The following is a 13855-nucleotide window of genomic DNA, read 5'->3' as shown; positions in this document are numbered from 1 at the left end:
GAAATAAATTTGAAACTGGAACAATCTGTTATTAATGAGGATGTAAAATATAGAAATTTGATTGGTGCTCTTTTGTATATTAGTTCAGGTACTCGACCTGATATATCCTACAGTGTAAATTACTTAAGCAGATTTCAAAATTGTTATAATGAAACACATTTTAAGTATGCTTTGAGAGTTTTAAAGTATTTGTATTTGACAAAAGATCTTAAATTAACATATTGTAATAATAGTAATGCTGATATTCTAGATTGCTTTGCTGATGCCGATTGGGCAGGAGATATTGTGGATAGGAAATCTACTACAGGATTTGTCATAAGATTGTTTGGAAATGTTATTTACTGGAAATCTAAAAAACAAAGTAGTGTAACAAAGTCTTCAACATTTGCTGAATATGTAGCTTTATCAGAAGCAGTAACAGAATTAAATTTTCTTATTTGTGTAATGAATGATGTATTTACTAAAGTTTGTAAACCAGTTAAAATCTATGAAGATAATTCAGGAGCTGTAATTATTTCCAAATATGGAAACTTTACTAAGAATTCTAAGCACATTGAAGTTCACTATCATTTTGTAAATGAAAATGTTAAGCAAGGAAGTATTGAAGTAGTAAAAATAGAATCAGAAAATAATATTGCAGATATATTTACAAAAGCTTTGGGAAATGTTAAGTTCACTAAATTTAGAGAAATGTTAAATTTAAAGGGGTAAAGGTGAAAAATGTAAATGTAATCTAAATGAAAAATACTATGTATAGTTCTTAAGCTTTGTCTTTTTTGTTATTGTTTTGTGTGTCTTATTGTTTATTGTTTTACAATATAAATGTAAGGAGGCGTGTTGAAATAAGAGTACATTTATATTGGCAACACTGTATAAGTATTCTCTGTGGTTTTCGCGTGGCTAAGATGGCTGATGCCGGCTAGCAATGTTAAATATGTAAAACTGTAAACTGTTCTTTTATCTAATAAAGTCAAGGGAAGTTATAACATGGTGTTTAATTCTCAATATAAATTAACAATTAATACTTACATTTACCTACCCACATCCGTACTTTCGGTGCTAAGAATTTTATTACTTGCCTTCCTTTATTTTTTTCTTGTCCTTTAATAAAACATATTGTTACAATATTTTAAGCATTTAGGTCACTCCCCTTATAAATCGCCTAAAGAGGGAAACTCAAGTCATTGTTTTAAAACAGGGTAAAAAGATAAAATTACGTCATAATTTATAGCGTCATTACACGAAAATGAAAAAACGGCTCAAACAGCGGCCAGTGAACACTAATGCAACTCGTAAAATTATACAATGTGCAGGTAGTATTCATGAAAACCGTGATTTGCATAGATAATATATTTGGGAAATGGATTTACATTATGTTGCTTACTTTAGTCGTGCGTCGTTGCAAAATCTTAGTTTTGTGAAATGGGTATGAAGTTAGAGTTACTTTTATTAATAAATCACAAAGCTTTGACCGTATACATATCTATTGTAGTTAAAATTTATACCGTTATACGAGAATTACACCTCCATAAGACAATAATGTAACAGCTCTGTCTTGATAAAAAATAATGTTTTACTATCAATATTTTTTGCAGTAAGGTTTGCTGAAACATGTTTACTAACGTTCTTCTTAGGTACTTTCATTACCTATACAAAACACGTCAAAAATAAAGTCAGGTCTAACACAAAGCCATTACAAACAAATAAAACGTATAACAAGCGCTAATTCAGATTTTAAACCTCCTTTCAGTTTAATAATATCTGTGAGTGGCGAAATCCTTTTCTTAGCTCGACGACATGGTTTCCAGAGCGTAATGACGTCATAAAGCAAGAGTCCTCACGGTTTAAGATGTTTGCTGAAATCCTAAGAGAATTTCAGCTTTGCCAATGTTTTATGCGAACTGTACTACTTTTATCTTTTCAATGCTTATATAAGAGATTTTTGTGGGTATTATCGCGACGATGAATGTTGTTTTCGCTTTAGTTATTCCTTCACAAGTGAAAGGTCAACAGGTAGTATTCATAATTTTAGTGCAATAATGCCGAAATAGGATATTAATTATTATTAGAACATATACTATAGATTCACTTTACGATATAACTGCTTGTTTAACCTTTAAGTAGAGTTCACTACAATTAATTACTTAAATGAAAAGAAATACGTTATAAATATCTTACTCCATTTATTGAATGCATATAACTATTTACTACCACTGCAAAGTATATAAACACACCTGGAAAATAAATAAAATTAGGATTCACATAATAAATAAACATGCTGATTTGTCAGCGGGTGAAACCGCGTGGCTCAGCTAGTGTTTCTATAACTTATATAAAATTGATGGAAAATGGTTACCTTACTATACATTTAAATTTTAAGAATACATTAAAAACATGAATATCATCATAAATAATAAAATGATTGCTAGTCAATAAAAATATAGAGCTACATTTCAGAATAAATTACCTTCATATAAGATTCCAATGGAAATTGTAATGAAAGCCATCAGATTGTGATTCTGAGTTATGCAAACATATCCCCTTGAGCCGAAGAGAATAAAATATATCACCAATATTGATATATGGGAAATATACCACAGTGAGCAAAGATAGCGATTCGTTTTGCCCTGAAAATTACACACATTTCAATGATTTTTAAATAGTATACTGTTGTTATATTCATATTATAAATGTCCATCGAACAATAATCTAATTGGTATTAATAGTGTTTATTAAACGTAAAGAAAAATAAGCCAATAACTTCACATATGTTTCAACTATAATTATTTTTTTTTTACGATCAATCGGTACCTAATCAACCATCAATGGGCTTCCAGATGGAAACGTCTCTTGTTTGATTGTGTTAATCGGACATAGAATCTCTCACTTTAAAAGCTTAACCTTTATACAAGAAATTTTTTACATGCGTCTCTGACAAATGTGCTATAACAACTATTGAAACAAAGACACCCATACTTTTTATAGCATCACTAAATTATAGTTATTCGAAAAACCATTTAAACCAGTGCCAAAAACATACCAAAGCTTGCCAAAGCAGTAGAGCTGATATGAGGATTTGATAACTGGAGATACAGGAGGCCACTAGAGAGAATATGAGATTCATTGCAATCATTGGTCGGTTGTTAAACAGCTCTTGCGTGTTTGCTATCACGATTACACACGTGGTTGAAGATAGCAGAATTATCAATGATGTACACTGAAAATAAGGGAAATTAAATGATAATGGTTCTTACAAATGTCTATATAAAAAGGTTATATGCATAGGTATATGTACCTAATTGTGAATCTTTGACAACTGAATTCATATATTTTCTTCAGTTCAATTCAATGTAACTGTGGCAATTACTTTGATTTCTGTGAATGTATCCAATATTTAAGCTTCTGGCGACACAAAAGAGACTGGATAGATAGTACATTAGACGCATGTTTGTTGCTCTCACGTGAAATTGCTGATGGAATCGTGGCAAATTTTCTTATAGAGATCTGGCTAAGCAATTTAAAACTGTGTACCACATGAGTTAGCTACAATATCCATTGTTATCCAGTGTGTATTTATTTAGACAATTTAATTATGATTTTATATAGGTACTATCCACACACGTAGAAAAATGCCAACATAGCCTGAACGGAAAGAATTGCATTTAGTACCTACACAAACTAAAACATCAGATCATCAGAAATCTCAGGCAATAGCTCGTATCGCCAGTTAACCTAGCGTGTGACTATATCATTTGCTTGTTCTGTTAACACAAAGTTGAACAAAGAGTGTTCCGTCACGTGTCGAGACGCAATGTAGCTTGTATACGGCTCTCTATCACAAAGACGTTTATGGATGCGACTGGGATTTGCTCCGCTTTATACTTTATGTTATATAATGAAAATGCAAGTTATATTTAATGCCTGTTTAATAATGTATAAAGAGTATTTAAAATGAAACTAGGTTTTTTGAAGCCATGAAGGTAAACGGAAAATTAATAACAGACAGATTCCATTCTAAATTAAATTACCTAGTGCTTATGGAAAATAAACCTTTTTGGACCCAGAAATTTCTTTTATTTTTATACCCCTTAATATCATTCGGATGTATCTCATTATCGTGACAATAATATGGGCTGAATAAATGCATACATTACGTACTTACTAGCGATATGACTCCAACAAACACGACCCCATCGCGCAAGCTACGACCACACATGGTTTCGACATAGCAACATCTGCATTTGGATTCCGATTTCGCCATTATTTTTAATTAAGTAATTTGACTATTTTAGCTTAAGTTTTCTATTGATATTATATATTTCCCATACACGAATACTTTCAAACTTATTCAAAATTACATTTTTTTTCAATATTTTTTCAGGAAAATTACTTGATTCGTACGTTCGTTTAAATGACATTTCAGCAAGTGTCACTTTTAAGTTCAGGGTTGAGGTTTTGTTCAAAAAGTATGGTTTGGGTGTAACATGGTATTTATTTATTTCACATTTATTTAGACTACATTTAAAGGAAATACTGCTCTTTACTGCCGTAAGGAGCAGTATTTCCTTTAAATATATGAGACTGCTCAAACCTATGTGGAAATAAATTTATCAAATAATAAGTATCAGCTTACCGCTAGAGGCATTTCCCGTTCCATGTTATTCTTATTCTGTGGCAGCTTTATCTCAGAATTATCTCCTAAATCAGTATTTCGGTTTTATTTTTACAATACTAACTCATGTTTCACTATACCTAGGTCCAACCAACTCTACAACTACTTCAAATTCATCAAAATCGTTGTGGTATGAAAACGGAAAACTTGATCAAACGTAATTATGTGTACACTTACCTAATTATAACATTGGCAGCGATATACTTAGATCATTAAGTAATGATCTAAGGCGATATACCACACTAAAACACCTTTCATTAAATCTAGCTACAATTGATTAAGAGCTAGCGTGCAAGAGCAACTTTTGTCTCCGCAACTATTTTATCTCTCCCATCAACTCTATGGGCTACTAAAAAAGCTCGCACGTAGCGACGCAACTCCCCAACAACAACAGTTGATGGGAGAGACAAAATAGTTGCGGAGACAAAAGTTGCTCTTGCGCGCTAGCTCTAACAACAACGATAATCGTACCAACACCACTTTTATTCAAATTTAACACCATTAACGCTTTGATGAAATATACAGTCTAATTAGTTTTGAAACAACACAAGCATATGCTAACTAATGTTAGTTTGAAAACGCCTGTTATTTATTCAATTCATTTTATTGTAAATTTAATTTATCCGAATTCTATTGATACAATTGGACAAACAAAATATAAGTAAGTGTAAGGTAAGTGTTTAATTTTGGCGGGAGGCGGAGAGTGTCCGTTCTGTAGCGTTTAGCTACTATTATGTATTCTGTGCTTAAATATTGAATAGTTTTTTCCTACTGGTGATTCCATCATTGCCTTTTACAGGTTATTCCTTTTTTTTGCGACCTGAATTTAAAAGTAAATCCAACTTCAATACAAAATAGCATGTATTAATTTCATTCACAATCCAATTTCAATGTTTACGCAGTAAACTTAAGTCTTAAACCTTCCTAATATTATTACAGAAAACCTTCCCGTGTGCCGTTACTACTGTGTAATTTATTATTTAAAAATATATTAGTTAATTACACAATTAATATTATGTAGTTGCGTTCTAAATTTTAATATTTACCAAACTAGTCTCTACTTTTTGTAATTTAGAAGCTGAGACGAGCTTTAAATGTAATATTTAAGTAGTGTAATCAAGACAGGAACTAATACTCGCAGGCGACGATTAAAACTTAGATTGGTTGGAGAAAGAAGATGGAACTCGTACCTACTTAAGACTTCTAGCGAACCTATATTCATAAATAATAAGGTGTAATATGAAACAAAGTCTTAAATTTTATACTGCTTTTCTTCGCTTATAAACATAGGAACTTTTCTTTGAAACTTATATCCAACTAGAAAGGACAATGGGAAACAAATGTATGGAGTCTGGGCCCACCTCGCAATAGTAACATGTGATATACCATTGCATAGGGCTTTTTAAGCGGAACATTATTTATTATGACAACTATGGTCAAATGTTAGTACTTTCGGCGTCTTAAAGTATTTTAATCTAACTTATTATTTATGGATTTTTATAAGGTACAATGGTAATAATACACGTATTTCACTTTAAATAAGATTTATTCGTCGTCCTGTACATCGATAACAATATTACATCGTTTAAAAAAGCCGCGGGGGCCAGGAATCGTTGATATCTCCCAACTCCTAGGTACCAAATCAAAGATATTATATGAGCGCAAGTACCTACAGTTCGCCGTCCGGTCAAGCAGTACAATAATATTGTGTTATCGCGTTTCTTCCAACTTGGTTTCGATCAATTAATACGGTAAATTATAATATAATTATTACGGTAATTAATAATTTACATGTAATACGGTTCTAACACTATTCGGTAATATATTGAAGTAAACTACGATAATTAATTGCAGGGATTGGGATCACTTTTATGACAGTATAACTCCGAAAGTACTGACTTTTAACCTTTGATGTAATACGAAGTTTTATTCGGTATAAAAATACCAATTCATTCATGAGTTTCTCACTTCTATTGAGAGGTGGGCCCACCATTACTCATTGTCCTTTCTTACTATATCAACAAGAAAATTTATATCAACAAATTTATTATGATAGATAAACTGTTATAGATTTTAAGCATAGTAACATCATCGAATATGTATAACTTCACTTCAAACCATAGGATATTATAGCATGCCGTTTGATTAATTATTAATTCTATGAACATAAGATGAGTGATTGGTAGAAATATGAAAAGAAGAGCTCTTAAATTCCGCTTTTTAAACTATTACTATAACTATTACTATTACCCAAAAAAATTGCATGCAAAATGCAATAATTTACTAAGTACCCGAACTGTTAAATTAACATTTGTAACCTTAACACGTAATTGGGCTCTTTTTAATATTAATTCTATTAATTAAATAAATGTAGAGTACTTGTTTTACTATTTCCAAGGCTTTAACTTGCAGCTAACACGAAACAGACATAATATTAGACGTGCCGGTCGTAAATGTTGAATACTTAATTAAAATATACAAAGAAAATCCAAATTATTTACATAGAGAAACAATTTGCATTTTGCAACTGCTGAGGAATTATTCAAAAATAATTAATGTTTTTCCGCCATCCTAGAACACTAACTTGTAAATATTCAAAGGTAAACTACAGTTTTACTAATAAAATACTACCTATTACAATTTTTTGGTTTTAAACTTATGATATAATAATATGTACTTTCATATTTTTCAGAATTTTGAAAAACTACACAGAAAACGCTGATAACTATGTCATATCAGGTACATTTATTTACATACAAGAACATTTAAATGATTTCACTTAACAATTTTTTATTACGTATTTAATTTTAATAATATTTGTAATCAACATAAATAGTATAAATAAGATACAAATCTGAAAATGGTACAAAGTTTGTTTGTGAAACACATTCAAAGCACTTGGATAAGCGGAACATCGGCAAATAATTTGAAATTGAAACGATATTTTTATTTGATACTAGCTTCCGCCCGCGACTCCGTCCGCGCGGATGTCGGTCTTTGCGTGGATGGTTATTTCTCCATTTTGAGTACCTCTGTCAATAACATCTTATAAATATCTATTGGACCCAATTCCCAAATACGGCTAGGCCTATAATAATACGCAACGTGTGTTCGCGGTTCTACGGAACAACGTCTATGGATAAAACTGAAAAATTAAGATTAATTTTTTTCTACGTATTTTTCCAGGATAAAAAGTATCCTATTTTACGCCCAGGATAATAAGGTATAATTATACCAAGTTTCATCGAAATCGAACCGCTAGTTTTCACGTGATGCCTTCACATACAGACAGACAGACAGACAGACAGACAGACAGACAGACAAAAATTTTTTAATCACATATTTGGGTTTGGTATCGATCCAGTAACACCCCCTGCTATTTATTTTTTCAATATTTTCAATGTACAGAATTGACCCTTCTACAGATTTATTATATGTATAGATTGCCAAGAAATTATTATTTATTATAAAATATTAAGGCCCAGTTTCACCAAGCTCTGTTAGTTAGTTTAACACATTGTTAACTCTTTTAACGGGACATCAATGTAAGAGAGTGTCCCACCATGACCTAATCGAGGTTTAGTTTCCTTAACACGGCATCATTTTTAATTACTGGCATAGAGGCTCTTTAAATTTTTAACAAGCGATTAGAAAAAATGATTTGATGTTTTCTTGCTGTCAAGATGGACTCTGCATACTATTTTATTTTTGAAAATGAAGATGTGTTGGATGATTTGTATAATTTGGATTATATAGTGCGAACGCGACGGCCCAGAATTTATAAAGAGGTCGTCATTGTTTCGTAGAATATGATGATGTTGATTTTAGTACAAGATTTCGTTTATCAAAACAATCGGTTTTGGAAGTATTGCAATTAATTGAAGATAAACTCGAATAACCGTCGGATCTGTAAGTAAAACTATCTCGTGAGGTAATATTTATATTTATGTGCATAAAAGGTTCCTTCCTACATACTGTATTATTTTCAATTAAACCATAATAATCCTGTGAGTCATGTCAAATCTAGTATTGAATACCAATATAGGTACTTCAAATGTAAACTTCACCACTACTCAGGTAAGGCTCAGGCCTCCTCATGATTATGAACTTATCTTAATTTTAAATTCTGTTGTAGGAATCAATCAGTTTCACCTACAGACCAACTGCTTATTGTAGTGCAGTGCAGTGATGGCTCAGTGGTGAAAAACATTGTGAGGAAACCGACATAAGATAGCGTGGTGGATAATGACCTGATCCCTTACCGTGTTTAAGTTTAAGTTAGCACTACCAATCCCATGTCCCAGCAGTGAGAACGTATATGGGCTGACGATGATGATGATCCTAATTTAATTTAAATGTGACATTGTTATAGAAATATGTAATTTTTCATGTTAGTTACCTAAATAAATAAAACTTGTGTTTTTATAAAACATTTTTATTGTACCCTTAGATTGTACCTATCAATATCATTCAATAAATTGGTTATAACAACTAGATACTAAGTTATTACGAACAAGAATTTACTATTAATTTACTGCTTTCTTTTATCTTTGTCTTTATTTTTCTTGTTAATTGCTCTTCTAGTATGAGATATCTCTCCACTTTCCTTCGAACTCCGAATTTTTTTTCGTAATTTCAACCAGATCCAGTTTACCTTCTACCAAGTGAAATTGAACCGCGATTTTTCTTCAACATTATTGTATTTATTCAACTAAAAATAAAATTAAAATAACACAAGCAAAATCACAACAAAACAATCTCCAAATAACATCAAACATTTGTAACCATGGTAACGACCAAATCGTTTGACATATAAACCAGTAAACGTAAAAGTTACTACATGATTATTAAATTTTATACTGTATCAGAACATATCGATTTAGTCGAATTACCAAACATGACAGTTATTATACAACTAGAACAAATAGCCCTAATGTGCGAAACTATGGCATTGTCAACTATGACATTTTGTTTCGGGCGGTTTAAAATACGAATGAATGATTCGTGAGTCGCTCAGTTAAAGGTCGATTTGATAAACGGCTGTTGGATTTCCTTCTTGGGACCTGAAGAGTTGACAACGATGTTAAAATACATGTTTATTTTGAAGCTCGATTAATAAATCTCTGATTTAGAAAATATTGGTGAAATCGGGTCTTAAAATTCTAAAAGTGTTCCTAAGTAGACAAGTCGCTTTTTAGAGTTTTTGTGTTTATTTGAGAGTTTTTCGTTCTTGTTTAATAACAAAAAAATATAAATTATTTTCTTGACGAAAAAAGTTTGTTTGAATTATTTATTTTTTACATAAAATTTATTTTGTAAAATTAAAAATCGCGTAACTTAGCGCAGAATAAATTTAAAATTAGACAACTTAACTAATATAATGAGAAAAGATTCAATTCCCTATTTCACTTAAACTTTAACAACGGACGTAACAATGCACATTTCCGTAATACGTAAATTAAATTTACTATAAACGTAAACTTTTTCGCGTAACTTGTAAAATACGAACTGAAATGTGGAGTATTTAACGGAAACTGTTAGCATTAACTAGCAGTTTAATTGCTCTCCATTATACCAGTCTATAAAGAGGACATATAACAGCCGCTTTACAAATAACCTCTTTATTTAAAAAGCCAATAAAGTCGTGTAATTAACAATATTATATATTTTATGCCTCTTTATAATAAATGATATCTCATTTACAATTCATTATACCAATTTATGTTATGGCTATATTACGTATGTCAAAGTAATTGTACATTATTGTAAAAAAGCAATAAACTCAAAGAATAAGTTAAGAAAAATAAGCAAGTAAATTTTGAGCACTAATCAGCCTCTAATACATTAAATACAAACAAGGTAAGTAATAGGTAGGTAAAAAATCATTTTTTAACCATTATAAACGACACTTATAACCGATTTGCTTGTTAAAATATACTCATTCTACGAGAGAAACTTACTTGTCTATTAAGTAGCTTATACATATATTATTTGTGATTTAATCTTAGCTGCGACGGCCTCTTTTGTAACGTTTTTATTTTTATTAGTAATGAGAGGCATAAATATTTAGGACTATAAATGGTGCAATAGCACCCCAGCAGCCTTCGTATATATCAGGGATTTGTACTCTCGGACTTATTGCTGTGTCCATAAATTACGGGCCCGCGGGACAAGTCGGGTCCACGCAGTTTCAATCCCTTTTATACACTTTTATGATACCTCTAACGTATAATATTGTGACCGAGGGTTTCATTACACTTCCGACGAAATTTCAGGTCATCATAAAAGAGGCCCTTTCTGTTATTGGTCTGTACCACGCAATCGTATAACTTTTTCTAGAAGCTTGTGGAAATTGTAATGGGTCATTTGTATGTATTCATAATTTTATAACGCAAGTTTATTGCATGGAAAATATAATTTTGTGAATTGCTTTCACTCATTCTCAATCTCAATCTTAAATAGGTAATATATAAAGGTATTCGAAATCTAAATGCTAAAATCACGAAACAATAAAAAAAAACCTATTTATTATAATGAAACCCATTTTTTTCTCACAAACACATTTCATCATGCTTCATAACGTGGACTTCTCCGTAATCTAATAACAGCTTTCCACTTACATCGAATGAAATTTCTTCTATTTAAACACGTTTCAGCCGAGTTTGGATAAAAAGTAGACCATGCCTGTTGAAAACGACACTTAGCATAACCCAATCTAGGCCAAGTATTCAGATAATCTTAAGCTGACTAATTCTATTTGTAATTCAATATTCCATGCATCATTTCTTTTTTACAATACCTACATAATAATAAAACATATTTAAAGGGAAATGAGAAATATTTAACAAATTATTGTTTAACATGATTTTTAAATAAATAAACCCTTAGATTAAACCTATATTCAATTAAAAATAATACTTATACATGACTTATACATAGCCACTCGACAATCTTCTATAGTCTATACATTTAATAAGTAAGTCGACTTTATTTTATCATACAAGAAAACAGAACAAAATTCGAAATTAACGTCTAAGCCATTTATTTGCAAAAGAGTAGTCTTTATCATACACTTTCTAGTGGTATAACGTTCATGTTTCAGAACGGAGATATCGAATAAATCAAAAGAGGATTTACTTTCACAGCCGTAATACGTTTGGGGATCTTGATCTAAAACTGGGAATAACTACGGCTTTCCCATTCCTCTTACTGAAAATTTATAGAGTGTGAAAATTCTCAATGCACACGCCTCGGATGACAGACGTGACTTGAGTGCAAAGTGTATTAGGAGGATAATAACGTGCGTATTTATATCATAGAAAGTAAAGTTTTGATTTTGTCCTACAGGGCTTTCAAGTAGGTTAAAGTTTCAACAATGACCAAAACAGCATTTATAATGTACAATGTACCCAACGAACTTCATAAATTCATTACCAAATATAAATAACAACTGCAAAAATAATTTTAACAAAATTCAAGGATTCGTGACATTTTCTTATAGAAATAAGAAATTTAAAATAATTAAAAATATTCATGAGCCTATATTCTGACATAAAATATCTATTTATTTCCTTAAAAAGCTTCTGATTGAATCAACATTGATTGGATGATACAAGACTATAAATAATTCAGACGTAACTTTAAAAAAGCTATATATATTGAAAATTTGTTTTTCTACTGCTCTAGAGAAATTTAACAGTATACCGGTAGTAATAGCGCCAACTTCTTTTTTCTTTACCTTGCCTTATCTTTGCGTAGTAAGGATATTATGAGCATAATAGGTGAAAAATTAAACCTCATTACAAGGACATATTCTTCTCCTTATAAGATTAAGGATAAAATTCGTGTTTTATCAATCATCTCATGAAGTACTTCTAAGTTCTTGAGATCCTTTGCCATGAGACCCATTTTGAAATTGTATGCTTTTTTGTTTGCAAATACAGATTAGACCAGGTTTTTACTTTTTTATGTTTATATTTTTTTGATCTCATATAATGTGAATTATGTAATATTTCGACTGAAAAAGAGGTATTTAGTTGTTTTTTTTTCTATTCATAAAAGATAGGGTTGTATGTTTTGTTGATAATTTTAAATAGAAAATATATAGTAATGAAGATTTATAAATAAATAAACAGACTTTTTAATTTTATTTGTGTACTTGTTCTTGTTTTAAAAATGGTATACCCTCGTAGACCACGCGACCTCTAACGTCACTTTTAGATACGCGACTACTGTAGGGTTAAATAATGAAAAAAGTTACAAGAATGTATAAGCCCGTATAGTATTTATTTTATTTCATTAAAAATGAATATTGTATGATGAACAATAATATTAAAAAAAATATGCAATTACTAATGAAATAAGCTTTCTCAATCGTACTCTATTTCTTATCATTATTTGAAGCGCCGCGCCGCGGCCGTATCTCAGAATAAAATCTAAATAAGTTGATACAGATAACATCTAAAAATGCTTTTGTACGTGTTGCTATCTGCGTTGATTATACCGAGGACGCCTAACTTTATTTTTGTATAATCGTCTCAGTGCCCACGATAGGCTTGCCTAGTGTGGGTACTATAGTACCTACACTAGTAATTCAATGATTACCTATGATGAATCATTGAATTAACCTAGATTAAGCCAAATGTATGTAAAACGTGCAACATAAATACAAATATAACTGTGTAAATCATATGGTTTTTAAATAAATATATTTTTCATGTTTTTCGTTTCATCTTTCCGTTACGAAGTTTCACATCATCTAACATAGTAGGTACTAGTAAAATAACTTGATAACAAAATAATATAGATTTATAGGAAAGACTTTCTAAAATAACTTTTCACATCGGAAATCATTACCGATATTCATAATACAATCTATCACTTGATACAGTACAGTGTACAAAATGTATAATAAAATCTTCTTAGTAAAAATTATCTCAAAGACAAGAAGATAAAGCTAAAATATTCCCCCAATTTTCATCAATTTTCACTACTTCAATAGTAGGATTTCATTTCTTCACAGACCGCCAGCAAAATAAAAAGCCCTAAAAGAAAGATTTTCAATTAACAAACACAGGGCGCAGAGCACGCAGTAAAACCACGTAAAACTTGCAAGAGTCAATATTCCAAAATACTGGCGGCTCTTGATAAACAAAGCTGCACTAAAGAGACGCTAACTGCCTA

General features: G+C 30.8%; 1 protein-coding gene across 1 annotated transcript; it reads right to left on the bottom strand.

Annotated features, from left to right (window-relative positions):
• Nucleotides 1-2163: 2163 nt before the first annotated feature.
• On the bottom strand, nt 2164-4261 carry LOC123697563. Its single transcript, XM_045644105.1, has 4 exons — nt 4163-4261; nt 3041-3217; nt 2468-2627; nt 2164-2234 (listed from the first exon to the last, which is right to left on the bottom strand). Exons 1-4 carry the CDS (start codon nt 4259-4261, stop codon nt 2164-2166), a joined length of 507 nt encoding a protein of 168 aa, XP_045500061.1.
• Between the last annotated feature and the right edge of the window lie 9594 nt (nt 4262-13855).

This window comes from Colias croceus, chromosome 14, assembly GCF_905220415.1.
Source record: "Colias croceus chromosome 14, ilColCroc2.1".
NCBI lineage: Eukaryota > Metazoa > Arthropoda > Insecta > Lepidoptera > Pieridae > Colias > Colias croceus.
The sequence above is the reverse complement of the archived record's forward strand: the minus strand, read 5'-3'. Positions and strand labels throughout refer to the sequence as shown.